The sequence below is a fragment of the Microtus ochrogaster genome, unplaced genomic scaffold (genome assembly GCF_000317375.1).
Source record: "Microtus ochrogaster isolate Prairie Vole_2 unplaced genomic scaffold, MicOch1.0 UNK11, whole genome shotgun sequence".
Lineage (NCBI taxonomy): Eukaryota > Metazoa > Chordata > Mammalia > Rodentia > Cricetidae > Microtus > Microtus ochrogaster.
In genome coordinates, this window is record NW_004949109.1 from 3,717,248 (window position 1) to 3,735,126 (window position 17,879).

General features: G+C 42.7%; 2 protein-coding genes across 2 annotated transcripts in view; one reads left to right on the top strand and one right to left on the bottom strand.

Annotated features, from left to right (window-relative positions):
- The window catches only part of Nln (neurolysin), a 98,237-nt gene extending 93,242 nt beyond the window's left edge, over positions 1–4,995 (bottom strand). Inside the window, exon 1 of the mRNA XM_026788979.1 lies at positions 4,806–4,995. Coding sequence (XP_026644780.1) covers positions 4,806–4,846 — 41 coding nt within the window. The 5' untranslated portion in view covers positions 4,847–4,995. The remainder of the gene's footprint in view (positions 1–4,805) is intronic.
- A 164-nt stretch (positions 4,996–5,159) lies between these two features.
- The window catches only part of Sgtb (small glutamine rich tetratricopeptide repeat containing beta), a 33,842-nt gene continuing 21,122 nt past the window's right edge, over positions 5,160–17,879 (top strand). Inside the window, exons 1-4 of the mRNA XM_005366579.3 lie at positions 5,160–5,366; positions 6,455–6,578; positions 13,399–13,502; positions 17,587–17,656. Of these exons, the coding sequence (XP_005366636.1) occupies positions 6,479–6,578; positions 13,399–13,502; positions 17,587–17,656 (274 nt within the window). The 5' untranslated portion in view covers positions 5,160–5,366; positions 6,455–6,478. The remainder of the gene's footprint in view (positions 5,367–6,454; positions 6,579–13,398; positions 13,503–17,586; positions 17,657–17,879) is intronic.

Sequence of the window (17,879 nt, forward strand, 5' to 3'; positions counted from 1 at the left end):
GTTACAGTTAGAAAAAGGCACAAAATTTAAAAAAAATAAGTGACATTGCAAAGCCTGTGAAGAATACTCCCAGCCAAGATGGCTCTGAAGGGAAGCAAGGGGAAGGAGATCTGACTTATTCACAAGATGACTGGAGTTAGAGATGGCAGGATGACATAAAGTGCCTGATGTTTGTGTGATCCCCATTAGGGGCTCGTGCAGACATGACTCCTGATGTGATTGGTTAATTTTCGTTCTACTTCTGGGATTCATGGGTTTTTGCTTTATAAATTGCATGTTGTAAGGAAATAAACGAGTTCCTGCTTGACTCGACTACCTGCTGCGTCTGATTGTCTCTGGACCCCAGGAGCTGCAGAGGCACTTCCCCTCCTCAGCCAGGGCCAGTTGCAGGCTCCAGATCTCTTCTTTCTCCCCATTTCTCCCCTTCCCCCTCTGTCTCTCTGTCTTTCTCTGCTCTTCTCCCTTCTCCCCTTTTCCTTTTTCCCCCTCCATAACCCACTAAATAAATATCCAACCTCACGCTGCATGGTGTGCCTATCCACCTGTCTCTCGACACCACAGCTGTGGCTCCTCATGACACTGGCTGCCCTGCCGAGGTCTCTCAGGTCTCTCACCCACCACACAGCTCTGTGCCTAGGACAGAAGTATGTGTTTGATCAACAGCAACACAATCTACAACCTAATCTTCAGAGTCCTGGCCTGTTTATTCCCAAGAAGCAGAGCTGATACTCCCATCAACCATCCTACCTGCCAAACAAACAACACAACTAATATAGCTGCTCTGCCAACAGGAAAACCTATCTCAGCCAAATAAAAACCTAGCCCAGATATGTCCAAGTTCCAGAGTAAATAGGAAAAAGAGAACAGAAGGCTTCTCATGCTGTTTAGTACCAACTCTCATGGGAGGATACAGAGTTTGAAACATATCAGATTCTGAACTAAGCCACCTAAGCCCAAAGTTAAGAACTACTTCTTTATATAATGACTGCCTTAGCCACTGTTCTATTGCTGAAGAGACACCACGACCAAGGCAAATCTTACAAAAGGCTTGTTCACAGTTTCCAAAGCTTATCCAAAGCTTAGTTCATATCAGCATGGCAGAGAACATGGTGGCAGGTAGATATGGTGCTGAGAGCTACCAGAATCCATAAGCAGAGAGAGAGAGAGAGAGAGAGAGAGAGAGAGAGAGAGAGAGAGAGAGAGATAGATAGATACAGAGACTAGGCCTGGCATGGGCTTTTGAAACCACAAAGCCCACCTCCAGTGATACAGTTCCTCCAACAAGGCCACACCTACTCCAACAAAGCCACACCTCCTTCTCAAATAGTGTTACTCCCTGATAACTAACATTCAAATGCATGAGCATATGGGAGCCATTCTTATTCAAACCACCACAGTGAATAACTGCTTTGCATGTCTTCAATAAAAGAGTTGATATATTATATATAAGTTTGATTGCTAATAGTCTCCGCCTATCTCTTGCCTCTCCTTTTGAATCAGGGTCTCACTCTGAGACTTAGGATAGCCTTGAACTCACAATCTTCCTGCCTCAGCCTACCACATGCTGAGATAACAGGTATGTACCAGCACACCTGGCATACTACTAGCTTCTAACAAGATAACAATTCACAGTGTTTCACATATTTATTTCTTTCCATGTATAAATGAAGAGTCTGTATAGAATATATAAGCAGTTCTCTACATTAATAGTGCAGATGTTAAAGTCATAGTGTTGTAGAAAGGACCATGAGACCAGTCCAGGGAGAGCACGAGGTAAAGAATCTTCCAAATACGGAAGCACGTTGATTTTGCTGTACAGACATTTACAGTGCTAATGCAACACAATGGTGGATCAACTCTTGCCTTCTGTGCACTCAAAACCATCACTCCCTGGTAGACAAGTTCAAGGCCACTCAGGTTAAAAAGAATCTCAGTTGCACCGCAGGATACTCTTGCTGTGACACTAAATATTGTTTATTTTAAAGTCTCAGCCCTTCAGTGCGTACATATGGTCAGGCACACATAAGCACTTCTGAATACCAGAGTATAATGGTGTTTCAGAAAAACTGGCTGCTCAAATCAAAGCATTTATGAAAATGAACAAACCGTGAGTCAAGTTATATTTTTTTCCTCCCTTTCTTTTCATAGAATTCCCTTTAAACTCTTTTAGAAATTAAAAGTTTTTTTGATACTGGGTCTTGCAATATACTCTGGACTAGCCTTCAATTCTTGATCCTACTGTGTCAGTCTCCAATGCTCAGATTACAGAAAAGTGTGACTATGACTGATTTTATTTATTTATTTTGGGTTTTTCAAGACAGGGTTTCTCTGTGTAATAGCTCTGGCTGTCCTAGAACTTACTTTGTAGACCAGGTTGGCCATGAACTCACAGAGATTCACCTGCCTCTGCCTTCCAAAGGCTGTGCCACCACTACCTGGCTATCACTGATCTATCTGTCTATCTGTCTGTCTGTCTGTCTGTCTGTCTGTCTGTCTATCCTATTTTCATATATACTGTTTTTAATGACAAACAGATCAGAATTATTCTGCTTGCCCAATTAGTGCAATGCTCTGGGTTCAGTTCACAACACTCCCAAACAAAACATTCCAGGTTACTTTGACAGAACACTAGCAGGTGTGTAAGGTGGCTCATATTTGTCATCTCAGCAATGGGAGGCTGATACAAGAGGATCTGAATTCAAGGCTAGCATGGGCTTTAGACAGCAAGATCCTGTCTAGAATAAAACAAAACAAAACAAAAACCAGAAAAGTAAAAAAGTGAGACTGTCACTTCAAAGAAAAATATGAAAATATATATCACTAATAAAATTCCAGCTTTCAGCCAGGTGGTGGTGGCTCACGCCTTTAATCCCAGTACTCCGGAGGTAGAGGCAGGCGGATCTCTGAGAGTTCGAGGCCAGCCTGATCTACAAGAGCTAGTTCCAGGAAAGGCTCCAAAGCTACAGAAAAACCCTGTCTCCAAAAACCAAAATAAATAAATAAATAAATCTAGCTTTCAAAAGAAAACTAGAATCCTGTCCACTACATTAACACCTGAAGAGTTCTAACAAAATGGTTGATAACATTGAGGAATGTGATCATTTGATAGTCTATAACAAAATACGTCAACATCAGAACTACATAACACAGCCCTTAATTTCCAAATGAACTGTGATCGATGCTACAAAGTCAGGCGGAGTGCACACTCTCCATTTAAAATGTAAGGTGCGCCGAGTGGATTTCAGTGTAGCAGAGTTGAGAAGAACTCTACAACCCACCCTTTAAAAACCACCATCTGCCCCGCATTGGTGTGATAAGACTGCCCATGCTTACCTAAAAAAGCTATTAGAATATTCTCTTTTCAACTACAAATGAGTATGATGTAACACTTTCCTTCTTAAATCAAAATAAAATAGAAAAACAGATTAAATGTAGAGGTGTATATTAATTTCATTAATTTATATTAATTTCATTAATTAGCAATCAAGCTATTTTGTATTGTTACTTCGGTGCCCAGTGACAGATGAATGGAAAAATGTGCATGGAATGTATTTATTATTATTTGATAACCATATTAATCCTTTAAAACTGTTCCACTTTTCATTTTATATGGTTAACTATGGGTAGATATAATCGACAAAAACTAAATTAATGTTCCTAGGTTCTCAGCCATTTTTGAAAGGTAAAGGGGGTCCCGATATTAAAAAGTTAGAGAAGAGAACTATCTGTCTTATAATGGAAATTTATTCTCTCTTCTTGCTTTTCTAAGTGAAGATCTTCATTTCCAGGTACAGTTTCATTTGACAGCTATACCACTTTCAGCCAGGAGACCAGAAATACACCAACAAATCCCGCCCAAAGAATGACCACAGTCATCACGGAACTCTTCAGAATCACTATTGTCCCCTGGGTGCACAGCAGCTGCAAGGCCTAAGGAACACAAAGATCCACGCAGATGAGTGGCAAAGCACAATAGAAAACTAGGAAAAGCAGAAATGCTGACTGTTTAAAGTAGTTTAGTGCGCCTATAAAAATCACCAAGTTCTTTTTTTTTTTTTTTTCTGTTGAAGTCTCCCTTGAAATTTCAGTGTAGGGCAGATTTGACAGTGGAAGAAGTGGAGGCATTGTTTCCGAAAAACCGGCATATCCGTGCGAAGAATTTAATTCCCTCACCATTTTGCTACTGGTCTGTAGCAAAGGGGTGTGGTTAGAGCTGCGCTAGGAAGCAAGTCAAAGCAGCAGCCTAGGCTGCCCCAAACGGTGTCCAAGCAACAATTCTGGGCCATGTCAATTTGCCAGGGTAAGAGGCCGAATGTTTTATGGTAAGGAAGAAAATAAAAATGAAGTTAGAAAGCAAGGACGGAAACAAGTATCAAAATCACAACGGTCCCGGGTGCATATTAAACGCCCAGAACGCTAACATATACAAGAGGTGCGTATGGAAATGGTTTATTCCCGAGTCCACAGCTGCGGCACTTTCTCACGTCTGCAGTTCGGAAGGGAACGTCACGCTGTCTCTTGGTATTTATTTTGGGTTGGGTCTGTGAACCACCATTCTCACAGACTGCGGCTGAAGCAATCCCAAACAAAGGGGAAAGGATGGCCTCCTGAGGGAGGCGGGGAGGGAAAGGTGGCCTCAGGTTGCCGTGCCAGGTGTCCCCACGGGGTCCACCAAGCAGGCAGCGGGAAGGGACAGTCCCAGGAGCATCGCAGGGCTGCGGCAGGGCTGCACCAGGCCCCAAGGCATTCGCGGACAGACGACCCCACCCTGCCCACGGTCAAGGTTAACCCGCCCACTAGAGTACCTGTGGAGGCCTCGCACAGCCGAAAGGCACTGGGTGATCATGGGCACGCCGGGGGGCCGGCAGCAGCGGGCAAGTAGTCCTCCGGTCTGTGGTTGCGGGAGGCGGGCGGTGGAGTCTACGGGGCCCGGGAGCCAAGAGTGGGCCTAGCCGCGGAGACCAGAGCTCAAGACGCCGCGGCCAGCCCTGCCAGCGCCCTCCCACGTGCTGCAGCCCCACGCCTGCGCCCGCGGCCCCGCCCCTCGGCCCGCCCCGCATCCGGCTCCGCCCCCGGAGCTGCCCCGCCTCTCGCTCCGCCTCTCTCCCTGTCCCGCCCCCACCCCCACCCACTTCGTGCCCTGCCCCGCCCCAGGGGCGGATCCAGCAGGACCCAGCGTCGGAGAGCCTAGCGAGCAGCCGGGTGGGCTGAGGGGGCGGCGGCGGTGTAGGAGCCGGGGAAGTTTGGGAGACGCTGCCAGTTCTGCCATCCAGAGCGCCGCTCAAGCCCCGAGGACCGCGGGGGCAAGTCGCCCCGCTTCCCGACGACCCCGGACCTGCAGCCGTCGTCTCGTATCCTTTTGCCTGGTAAGGGGCTTATATCTGGAAAGGGTGCGTCTCCTGCAGCCCCAGATGGAGGCCTGCACCGCGCACCCCGTGCAAACCCGGTCTGGGCTGAAGCAAAGCCGGGGTGCAGCGGTGAGAGAACCATGGAGTGGGAGATGGATGTGATTGGAGATGTAGGAGAGGAAGCTTGGAGGAGGTTGGACAGCTCCCCCAGCCCCCCATTCTGTTTTCCCCTTCTGCCCCCCCCCCTTCTGCCCCCGGGCCTTAGTCAGAACGTGTAATAACCTCTCTGGCCTAGAGACTGGGCTCGGCTTTAAAAGAAGTACAAAGCCAATAAACATCCTAGCGGCCGGTACCACACCCTGGCTGTGAATTAGGGATCCCTGGGAGCAGATTGCTGATGCGATTTAGTGGAAATAAGCCATTAATGCCGCCTGGCCCTGCGCCACTGTTTGGATGCATAGTATTCCATGTGAATGAACGGGGCCAGGAGCTTCCAGCTTGTCCACGAGAGCACAGCTACTGCAAGCAGGGCAGGTCGGTTTGTAGTATCTGTCGGTTTAGACGGTGATTTCTGAGCAGTGTGTTGATTAAATAGGAACGCCGTTTATTAACAATACCACTCAGTGGTTGAACAATCTTTCTACAGAGCCCGATCATCAGCAAATAACCTACAAAAGTAGTGGAGTGTAAATTATTGATACATTATAAAAAGAAACATCTCTTGGAATAAAGGAAGATGCTCATTGTGTCTCGTCTTCTGAGTCAGCAGTACTAAATCTTCCTCAATTAAAAGTGAGGCCTTTCAAGGATGGTTCTCCCTGGGTCTGCACTCCTATACTTTCTTGTATCTGTATCATAGACATTGTTAAGACAGAGTGAGTTCTAAGCTTTGCTACACTTGTTTTGAAAACATGTCTTTTCACCGAGGCAAGCCTCAACACGGTTTAAAAGTGCTGGATTTGAATGAGCGTGTGGAATACATTACTGTAACAACTTTTGCTTTCTTGACACTTTAAAGAGAGAAGAGAGCAAGGTAGTGAATATTTTTATTTTTAATGCTTTTAACATAGCATATGACCGTTGATATTTTCTTTGTCTTTTTTCAGCAAGGAGGTATTTAAGTGTCTAAAATGTCATCGGTCAAGCCTCTAGTTTATGCAGTTATTCGTTTCTTGCGGGAACAAAGTCAGATGGATGCATATACTTCTGATGAACAAGAAAGTTTGGAAGGTAGGTACCAGTTCTTTGTGTTCGTGTTGTAATTATAAAGAAAGATTAAAATAGCCATGTTTATGATTTTTAATAACAAAATCAGAATATTTTGTTGAGAGACTTAACTAGATGTGTTATTTCCATTTTCCGAGACTTGGTTTAACTAATAAAAATAGGACTGTTGCTTGTTTACTGAAAAATTACTGTCAGAAACATTCCATTAATATTCTAGGGACATTTTTCTTCAGGGGAACTAGGTTAACATTGTTCCCACTTAACGGAATGAGGAAATGAGATCAGATGATTTAAGTAACAGAGCAGTTACTATGTAACAACGCTGAGGTTTAAATCCCAGTTCATAGTTCAAAGATTGTTCCCCCCTCATTTTTCTAATAAGCAGAGGATCTCATTCAGAAGAACACTTGAAAATACCTTAGTCATTGCTATAGCACTGTGAAAGAAATCTAAGTAATTATACCATGTCAGAGCGCTAGCAAATGCTACTTTGGGAAATGAGAGGATTTTGCCCCTGTTTTATGTGAGCTTTCAATCTTGGATTCAGCAGCCTGTGAACCTGATCGGGTTTGGAGAAGCACATGTATTTCCTTGATACCATCTTTGTGCTTCATGTTTATGCATTATGAAATGTAAATTCTGTATAGCTATAAGAAGATAGAATGATGCAGACCGATGGCCTGGTGAAAGTTCAGTAAGCCTATGTGAGGACTTAATTGTTGCAATGAGAGCTCATTTGGGGAGAGCTTAATAAACAGCAGCGCCGTTTGAATTTCCCGTCTCTGAGCTGCTCTTCCTGGAGAGGGGACTCGCCTATTAATTCTGAGTACTTTCTTTGTAGATTTGCTTTAAATAGGTGCAAATCAAAGTTGGGCATTTGTTCTAACTCGTCTTTCCAGGCGGCAGTGAGAGAAGCAGGTGAGGCACAGTGGGAGAACGTAGCAATTAGCCCGTTTAATATTAAGGACTTTATGTCCTCCCTGACGGTCAGACTGTGTGAAGATGAAGGTAGTTTGGCTGACAGAGGAAAGTCTTGGCTGTCGTTGCTCCATGGCAACAGAGGAAGGCAATCATGTAACAAGAGATATATTTTTTTCTAATCTAAGGCGGTATGGTGTTTTTATGAAGCAGAAAGAATCGAGAGTATTTTAAAAACCAAGATGTTGTGCCCTATTTTTAGAATGGCATTCAGCCAAAAATATGTGCCTTCAGCTGTTTGTTATATATGGAGTCAGAAATGGTGCCAATTGTTTGTGACTGACCCCTATTTTTGACTCTGTGAGTCTAATTTAATTGAGCACGAAGTCATGTGGAGGTGTCTGCCCACCTTCTAGACATTTAGAAACGCCTTGGGAAAGGCTCTGCCGTTCTAGCTCCAGATTTACCACTGTCGTGGAGCTGTGTTTCATCAGCTTTGAGGTTTGTTACCAGATTATGTCATCCCCTCCTCCTAATTGTTGTCATCTCTGACATCTGCTTCACTTTTGATTGTTGCCGTTCCAGCACGCTGTCACCCTTGCAAGCTCTGCTCCCGTCTTAGCTCTTTCGCTCCTGAAAAGCTCCAGGACAATCCTTGCAGTTCTCTCCCACTGGGCTCTTACGCTTTTCTCCTCCCCCTGATCTCAGCCACTTCACTATACACTAGGTCAGTGTTTCTGAACTGAGGGCCATTTTGCAAAGTCTGGAGACATTTTTGAGTGTTACGACCTTTGGGGAAGCTGGTATTACTGGCATCTCGTGGGAAGAAGCCATCGATGATGCTAAACACTCAACACTGCACAAGACAGGCCTGGATAACAGGGAATGATCTGATCCGAAGTGTCGGGTGATGAGATGCAGAGCCCTTTCCTAGACTGAATCATTCCCAAATTGTGTTCCACCAGCAGCTCTGTCTTAAGTATTTTGCTTCCTGTCTGTTTCTTGCACACTCCCTCTAATATCCATATCTCAACAATTCCTTCACCAACCCCTCCAATCTGTTGACCCCATACTTTTCCCTACCTCTTTCTTACTTGTTAACCCTGTGGCAGATCATTATGATATTTTCTTGTATTCTTTCCCCTGTCCTGAAAAGCCAAACCTTACTTTTTAATTTTCTACCTACTCAGTGTCTATATCCATTTGACTATAAATTAATGGACCAGAATGTACAGTTTTGCTGACTGACTATATTAATTCTTGACTGCAAACTTTTAGTGCTGCTGGGTGACCAGGGTATTTATTTGTTCCTCACTCATTCATCTATTTATTCATCCTTTCTATTATCCTAGATAGTCATTCTAATAATCTTATTCATCTTCTGAGATGCCAGACTTCCATTTCAGTCTTTACCCTTAGATGCTTCTCCCACTGTAAACAAACAATCAGAAAAAAAGAAATGATAAGAAAACAGCATCTACCAACTTCCACACTCTTTATATTCACTCACTGACAAGACCCACAGGCTTTGCCTATCTGCCTGGCTATTACCGTAGGTGGTATTCCTTTCTCAGAGAAATCTCTCTACTGGCACATTTTGTCCCATCCCATCTCACCAGCTATGATTTTACTGTAGATTCTCTACCCTTTTGTCCTACATCTTCAAATTTTCATCCGCTGGATCATTTTCATCCAATCGTAAATGTACCAATAGTTCCCCTTTCGTTATGAAAAAAAAAAAACGCAGAAAAGAAAATTGAATAGGGCTGGAGAGATGACTCAGTGCTTAAGAATGCTTGCTGTACTTCTAGAGGATCTGGGTTAGCTCCTAGCCCATACTGAGCGGTTCACTCCCACCAATAGCCCTAGTTTCAGGGAGATCTGAAACCCACTTCTGGTCCCAGAGGGCATCCTGTTTACAATAGGTACACACACACACATACACATACAAACACACACATACATACACACACACACACAAGTGAAAATAAGAGCGTTAGCTCAGCAGTTTAGAGCACTGGTGTTCTTCCAGAGGACCTGAGTTCAATCCTGAGCACCCACACAGCGGCTCACAACTGTCTCTAGCTCTTTTGACCTGTGGAGGCACCATGTGCACATATGGTGCACCGTCAAGTATACATACAGCCTAAACTCCCAAATGCATATAATAAAAATAATATCCTAACATGGATATTCTTGTCATTGTACCCAGTCCCTCTTATCTGATTTTATTGTCTTCCTTTGTAACAAAACTGTTTGAAATTGTTATCTATACTTACTTTCTCCAATTTGTCTATTTCTTAATTTTAAGAATTTTCATCCTTCATCTCCAATAGTGTTTCTGTGTTTAGTCAAACAGTTCTTATGCTTTATCTGACTTAATTCCTTCCTTCATCTCATCTCACGTGTTTTACTTATCTCATAGTCCCGTGGCTAGTGTCTTGGCTCAGTTTTTGCTCTTCCTCCCCATGGCTGAGTCCCTCTCCTGACCTGTCGTGTCTATAGTTGACCGCTTGGTCTTCTTCCTGTCACTCTCTTCACTCATTTTTCTGGTGAGAGAATTTAACTTATTTGCCTGAGGTGCCCTGAATTTATAGGCTGACAGTTCTTAGAACTGAAAACCCAGTCCAGACCTTTCTTCTAAACCCAGACTTCTATATCCAGCTTCCCACCACGTAGCTCCACTTGCAAGTCTAGTAGGCATCTCAAAATTACCATTGCCAAAACTGAACTCACAGTCCTCCCACCCAAAATCTGTTCTCTCCACCACTTCCCTTTCTCAGAGAGAGCAGCTCCAGCACTCCCTTGCCTTAGCCAAGAACTTGGGCATTGTTCTAGGGTCTTGTTTTTCTCATACTCTACATCTAACTGTTAATAAACCTTCTTGCCTTCAAAAATCAGCCTGTCTTTTTTTTTTTTTCTTTTTTTAACCCAAGGTCTCTCATTGTATGCTCTGGCCAGAACTCACTCTGTGGCTTAGGTTGGCTTCAAACTCATAGAGATCCACTTGTTTCTGCATCCTGAGTGCTGGGATTAAAGGTGTGTGCCACCACCACACCAGGACTAAAAGTCTATACTTCCAAAATACATCTTGAGTCAGGGGTTAGGGAATATAATCCAGCCATAGAGGGGCCTTATGTGCCCCTCTGTGCACAAATCCCTAGTACTGCAAAAACCAAACAAACAAAACCATAAAATGAAATGTGAGTTTAACCACCTTTTACCACTTCCACTGGTATCTCCCCTGGTTGAAACTGCTTACTGCTTGTTCTACTGTGATAACCCCTAAACTGGTCTTTCTTCACCGGTTCTGGCTCCTCAGATCATCCAAATTCGTCCTCTCTTAAGACTGTGGCAGATTCTGTTGCTCTCTATGCAGAATCTTGCCAGGACTCCTATTGTTTCTTCATCATTGTATAAAGGATCTATATAATCTGGACATATTGTCCACCTACCATTTCTCATTTGGTTTCAGCCAAATTAGCTTCCTTAGTGAGGAGGCCCTTGATCCTTGTGCCTGCAGGCTTTTGCTCTGGCTGTTCCCATGGCCTGGAATAGCCTCCCATCATCTGTACCTGCTGTAATGATAACACTTCCATCTCCTCCAAGTCTGCCAGATTTGTTTTTCAAGGAGGCCTGCCCTGAACTCTAAGTTAAATCTGCAGTCTGCATCCGGCTCAGCTCCCGCTTCCCCCCTTCACCCCACCCCGACCCCGTCCTCCTTATTCTTGTTTCTTATTTATAGTCCTCTTCTCGTCTTCTGCTCCAAGAGGTTAAGGTTCTATTCTGTTTGATTCACTGGGATAGCAAGCTTCGAGAAAGGGGCCTGGCATGTGATAGGTGCTCCGTATGCATTTGTTGAATTGAATCCCATAATCCTGGGCTTGGACTTCTCTGGTCTTTATCTTGGTTTCTAAGTCTATTGGGCAAAATACATCAACTCCTCCCCATCAGATGTTCCTGAAGAGACTCTATACCTGTCTGTTTGGCTCTGAAGTTCCATGGCCTGATTCGTGGTTAATGGCTTGTTTTTGTCCTCTTGATCTATTTCTGTGTTTGTGAACTTATGTTTAAGTTTTGCTGTTTTGGTTTTGGTAACCGGATGATGGTCAGAAGAAACACTGTCTGCCCTAGATCTGATAATTTTAAATTTCTTTGGAAATTAAAATATGATTTTTACTGCAGACAAGGAAACCAACAGATTCCAATTGTTGACCATTGGAATTGTTGACTTGCCAGACTCTGTTAAAGTCAGAGAGGAATAAGATAAGCCTTGTCTTCAAGGAGATGGTCTAACATGAGATACCTGCATGCCAGGGCGTAAGACATAGAGCAATCTCTCTGGTAACGGAACCCTACAAAGCAGACGGCACAGTAAAGAATGCCATTCTGATCCAGGATGGAGGCTGCAAGAGTAAACAAATGCATAGGCACACATTTTTATTATTGTAACTATGTGTCATGGCACCGAGAACAAATTTACTTGCAGTCCAATATTTTAAATGCATCTTCATCTGCTTGGGAGAAATAGCAAAGGAGAAAGCTACATTCTTGTAGTTCTATCTACTGAGGAGGTGAAGGTATCAAAACACAGAAAGGAAAAGGTGATAGTCTAGGTAAATAGAGTATTTTCTCCCCCAAGAGATATTTTGCTTCATATTGCTTAAAACTTGGTGCTTTCTTCAGGCCCTCTCTAAGGAGAGCTTTTCTGTGACTGCCTAAAGTAATAATATTTATGACCAGCTCCTTTCTCAAGACCACATTTAAAATATAAAGGAGCTTTTACAAGTCTTTTAACATGTGGATGAATCTATTTAGTAGTATGGGAAGGACAGGGGTTATTTTGGCCACTTGCTTAGTTTCTTTCCCAGCTGGAGCGCGATCAGAGGAAGAACCACTCTGGGCCCCTCAAAGGGTCCTTGCAGAGAGGACAGAATACATCTCCTGACGGCCCCTGCCCTGGGCTGCTCAGCTGTGTGTATCCTTTGAGAGGGAGCCCACCTGGTTTTCTGATTCTCTCTCTAGCCTGTCCTCAGCCTTCCTACCAGTCTTTTAGCTCTAAATAGTCATTTTCCTTCACTAAATCCTTGAAAGCCCTCTGTTTGCCAGTTGCACCGAGTCCCACTCTTTAAAAATGTCATTGAGGCTGCCTTGTGATCTGTTAAGTCTCTGATTCTTACATAATCTCCCTTCGTGTCTTTGCATCAGTCTGTACCTTGTACCCTTGCTGTACCAACCAGTTATTTTGTCCTCCACCAAAAATAGATGAGGCAACTGTCATCATTTCACAGGCTATATATTTTGCTTTATAATATGGACAGTGATTTGTTTGTCCTGTTATGTTTATAGCTGTTCTTCTAGCACCTTGGAGCAGAACTTTACACATAGTAGGCACGTAATAAATTTGCTTACATGCATGAATATTTTAAAGCAGACCTATTTTATGTTACTATGCCAGGATTAATATTTAGTCCCTGCTTTGGGCCAGGTATTATGTTTCTTTTACTAATTTTCTTCAAGTTGAAAATCTTGTTTTTCATATTTAAAAGATATATAACACTTTAAGTTTGTTTAATGCACTGGTGGTTAATTAGGTATTAGTATTGGAATCTAAGGTGTTAATGATATGCTCTTCTTTCTGGTAGCCTTCAGCAAGAGTATGATTTACTATGTATGTTCAGAAATTATATTCTAGCTAACACTGTTTAGTGAGAAATAATAAGAGACCACTGTCTTTCTCTGATAGCTCGTCTATAAATAGAAATTTCTATGCAGCTGGACCAATTAGTTCTCCTCCTGTTCTTTGGCCATAAACACTGATTTACCATAGATTACATTCCTGTAAGGAAAAACAGAAGGTTCCTTTTTAAAGTTGCTAATCCCCCTGCCCTTGTTTTATTTCAAGTTGCAATTCAGTGCTTGGAGACAGTGTTTAAGATCAGTCCAGAAGATACACATCTAGCAGTTTCACAGCCTTTGACAGAGATGTTCACGAACTCCCTCTGTAAGGTATGTTGGCATTTTTTTTTCTTCTCAATAGTATTTGTTGCAAGTATGATCTAGTTTTATCTTGGCCTATTTTTTTTTCTTTTTGGTTTTTTTGAGACAGTGTTTCTCCATGTAGTCCTGACTGTCCCCGACTACCCTGGGACTCATTCTGTAGACCAGACTGGCCTCGAACTCAGAGGTCCACCTGCCTCTGCCTCCCAAGTGCTGGTATTAAAAGCATGCACCACCATCGCCCAGTTTATCGTGGGCTTTTAAGCGTTGAGGGGATATGTCTATCAATAATCAGCTTCTTCCTGGCTATTGTCTAGGAACTAAAATGTACCTTGCTTATCATACTTTAGATGTGCATGTTAGTCACTATTCTCACAGTCTCGCCTTGCCTACCTAGAAGTCTTTCATAGTTTATTTTTAAGTCTCCAAGGTCTGTGGTGCTGGAGAGATTGCTGAGCAGTTACGAACATATCCTGCTAGTGCAGGAGACCGGGGTTATGTTCCCAGCACCCACTTTGGGTGCTGCCCTTCTAGTGCTGAAGTTATTTGCAGGGTGCAGTGTTTGGGAGTGATGCCGGCTCAGGACGTGTTAACTTCAGCTTTGAGTGGATGGTGCTGACGGTACATGTAGCTGCGTTCCCCCACACTCTGTTTCTAGAACTGTTGGCAAGAAATTCTTAGAGAATTTGGTAGTTTTAGACTTAGAAGAGAATGATGCAGGTACGGGCTAACTCGCCACACAGATTAACTCATATGACAGGATGAGAGGCGTTGCCTATCTCTGTTCTTCCTTTTTGTCTTCACTTTGATTCATTAAGATGAACTGTTTGTCATTTCCACTGTGTCCAAGCTTGTGGCCTGCTGAGACACCCTGCTTCAGTTGCCAAATAAAACCATGACTGAAGCAGATCTCTATGCTCAGCTTCCCAAGGGCTATGCCTCAGACAGAACTTGAAATTCACTTGCTCTCAAGCTAGTGTCTCCACTGACTTAGTTCTGAAGGTACCACAACAGATTGCCATGGTTACTGTCTCCCAGGAACATCCAGTTGACTTTTATACTCTCCTGGATAAAGCACTTCAGCTGGAACTCTTGTTGCACCTAACTGAGAGATTGGTTGTATACTCTTTAAACTGTGAATAGGTTGAGACTGACTCCCTGTGACATCTTCAGGATATTATTTGTGGTAGCATCATCCTTTAGTACCCAGGTCTACCCTTGGGACTTCATGCTCTACTCCTGTGCTTCTACTCAGCATAGGAAGTCTAAAGTGTGTCCAAAGCAGCTTTGACATCATAATGGTCAGCACTGACATCATAATGATTAGTTGACATCATTTTGATTAGCATTGACATCATTATAATTAGCATTGATACCATTGTGATTAGCATTGACATCATTGTGATGAAAGAGTTTGTCTCATCAAATGTGGTTGAATGTGGTATTAGTCACTCTAATTTTACAATTTTGCTTTTTTTTCTTCCTGTTTCCTACTTCAGTTTATACATATACAAAATGGACTTGATGGCCGGGCAGTGGTGGCACACGCCTTTAATCCCAGCACTCGGGAGGCAGAGGCAGGCGGATCTCTGTGAGTTCGAGACCAGCCTGGTCTACAAGAGCTAGTTCCAGGACAGGCTCCAAAACCACAGAGAAACCCTGTCTCGAAAAAACAAAAAAAAAAAAAAAACAAAAAACAAAATGGACTCGATGCTTTTATTTAAGTATCTAACAGTTGCCAACACATTTAATTTTCAGTGTAAAACTGTGATTTCATTTTTAAAAGTTGAGTTGGAAAAGAAAATAAATTATAATCAATTATCATTATGCATTTTTTCTGACCCAAATGATTCATTTTTTAAATTAATAAACCACATGGGTTTGTTGGGAGTTATGAAATGGAAAGCTAGAAGCAGATTCTGTAGAGCAATAGGCATGGTCTCTTGGAGTCAGAGTTAAGCAGTGACTGCTCTGGAATGCTCAACTTTGCTTCTGCGTCTTTTTATCGATCTAGCATCTATCTATCTATCTATCTATCTATCTATCTATCTATCTATCTATCTATCTATCTATCTATCTATCTAATCTATTGTCTATCAATCATCTATCTATATCTATCATCTACCTATGTATCTATTTATCATCTATCTATCATCTATCTATCTATCTATCTATCTATCTATCTATCTATCTATCTATCTATCTATCTATCTATCTATATCTATCATCTATCTATCTGTCTGTCTGTCTGTCTGTCTGTCTGTCTATCATCTATCCTTTTTGGTTTTTTAATTTGTTTGTTTTGTTTTTCAAAACAGAGTTTCTCTGCATAACAGCCCTAGCTGTCTGGAACTAGCTCTTGTCTACCAGGTTGGCCTCAAACTCAGGGATCTGCCTGCCTCTGCCTCCCAAGTGCTGGGATTACAGGTGTGCGCCACCACCACCCAGCTCTATGTCTTTTTAATTTAATATTTTATGTTTCATAGAGAAGGGTTTTTGTTTGTTTGGTGTTTTTAAGTTTTATCTATTTGTGTATCTTTTTAGGTATGAGTGCTCTGTCTGCATGTGTATCTGGATGTCAAAGGACCTAGGATCTCATTACAGATGGTTGTGAGCCACCATGTAATTGTGAGCCACCATGTAATTGTGAGCCACCATGTAGTTGTGAGCCACCATGTAGTTATGGGCCACCATGTAGTTGCTCAGGACCTCTGGAAGAGCAGCTGTGCTCTTAACCTCTGAGTCATCTCTCCAGTCCTGTTTGGTGTTTTTTGGTGTTGTTGTTGGTTTCTGTTGTTTGTTTTGTTTTTCTGTTTAGCCCTGGCTGTCCTGGAACTCACTCTGTATACCTGGTTGGCCTCAAACCTAGAGATCTGCCTGCCTCTGCCTCCCGAGTACTCAGATCAAAAGCATGCTCCACTACTGCCCTTTTCTTTTTTTAAAAAGATGAAAGTCAGGCCGGGCAATGGTGGCGCACGCCTTTAATCCCAGCACTCGGGAGGCAGAGGCAGGTGGATCTCTGTGAGTTTGAGACCAGCCTGGTCTATAGAGCTAGTTCCAGGACAGGCTCCAAAGCCACAGAGAAATCCTGTCTTAAAAAAGTAAAAAGGAAAAAAAAAAAAGAAAAAAAAAAGATGGAAGTCAAATTCTTTGTCAGTGATTTTGTACTTGTATTTGTCTCTAATTAGCAAAGTATATTTCCATGTTCAATTTATCACTTTCCTTGAAATTTTAGTCCAGACAAGGGGTTACCTTGTATTTTAAATGTAGTTTGTTGGCATAAAAGGTACAAATTATTTTTTCAATATTGTAGATTTAGAGTAAAGTTAAAAATGATGTAATTTTTAAAATGTCTTCCATAAATGCGAAAATACAAAAGTTTCCATTGTCATAGTAGGCCTGAATGTTCTGTTTGCTTTTAGAAACCTTTGATTTGAAATTTATGCCTGAGAGGTTTGAGGAGGTGCTGGTGCAGAATTTCATATTGTTGCTCATCTTACCTATTATTTACTATTTGACTATTGTTTAAAACACTGACCAAACCGGAGACATACAAGGAAGAGAGTGAAATGTTTATTTCCAAATATTAATACTGTTAACTTTTGGCATATACCTTCCCAGTCTTAGTGTGTGAATGTGTGTGCGTGCACATTTTTTATGTCTTTAAATAATCACATTATAGATGCCCTTTTATTGATAGACAGTAGGAAGATACATGTCTTAGGATAAAAACACTCTATTCCAGAAGTTTCTACTTCTATTCTTATTCTTTGTATATCAGTTCCACAATTTGTTTGTGAAATAGAATTTCTGGCTATGGGAAAAGCATTTGGCAGGGTAGGGTGGGGTTGAAAGCTGGACCTGCAATTCTAACGTAAAGGCGGGAGGATCACAGGTTAGATGCTCATCTGGGCTATCAAGTGGGCTCAGGGATGGCCTAGGCATCTTAGTTTGAAGGACCCTACCTCAAAGTAAAATGAAAGGGACAAAACCAGTGTGCCGGCAGTGTAGCCCAGTGGTCATGCTCGTGTCTGGCATTGGTCGGATGACTTTTTGTGTAGTGAAAAAGAAGCACATTTTGATTTCGTTTCAGAATGACATCGTGCCCCTTTCAAACTCGGTGCCTGAAGATGTGGGGAAGGCCGATCAGTTGAAGGATGAAGGTAAATACTGCCTGCAGACGTACTTTCTGCCACTCTGGAGACAGCAGCTCTGAGGGGATAGCGTTGTGATTTGTGCTGTTGTTGAATTAAGAGCAGCAGGGCTGCGTCCCCGGCACCCGGCCGCCCATATGGCTAGCTTAGCTTATGCCCCAAAATAATTACACGGAAACTGTATTCTTTTAAACACTGCCTGGCCCCAATAGTTCCAGCCTCTTATTGGCTA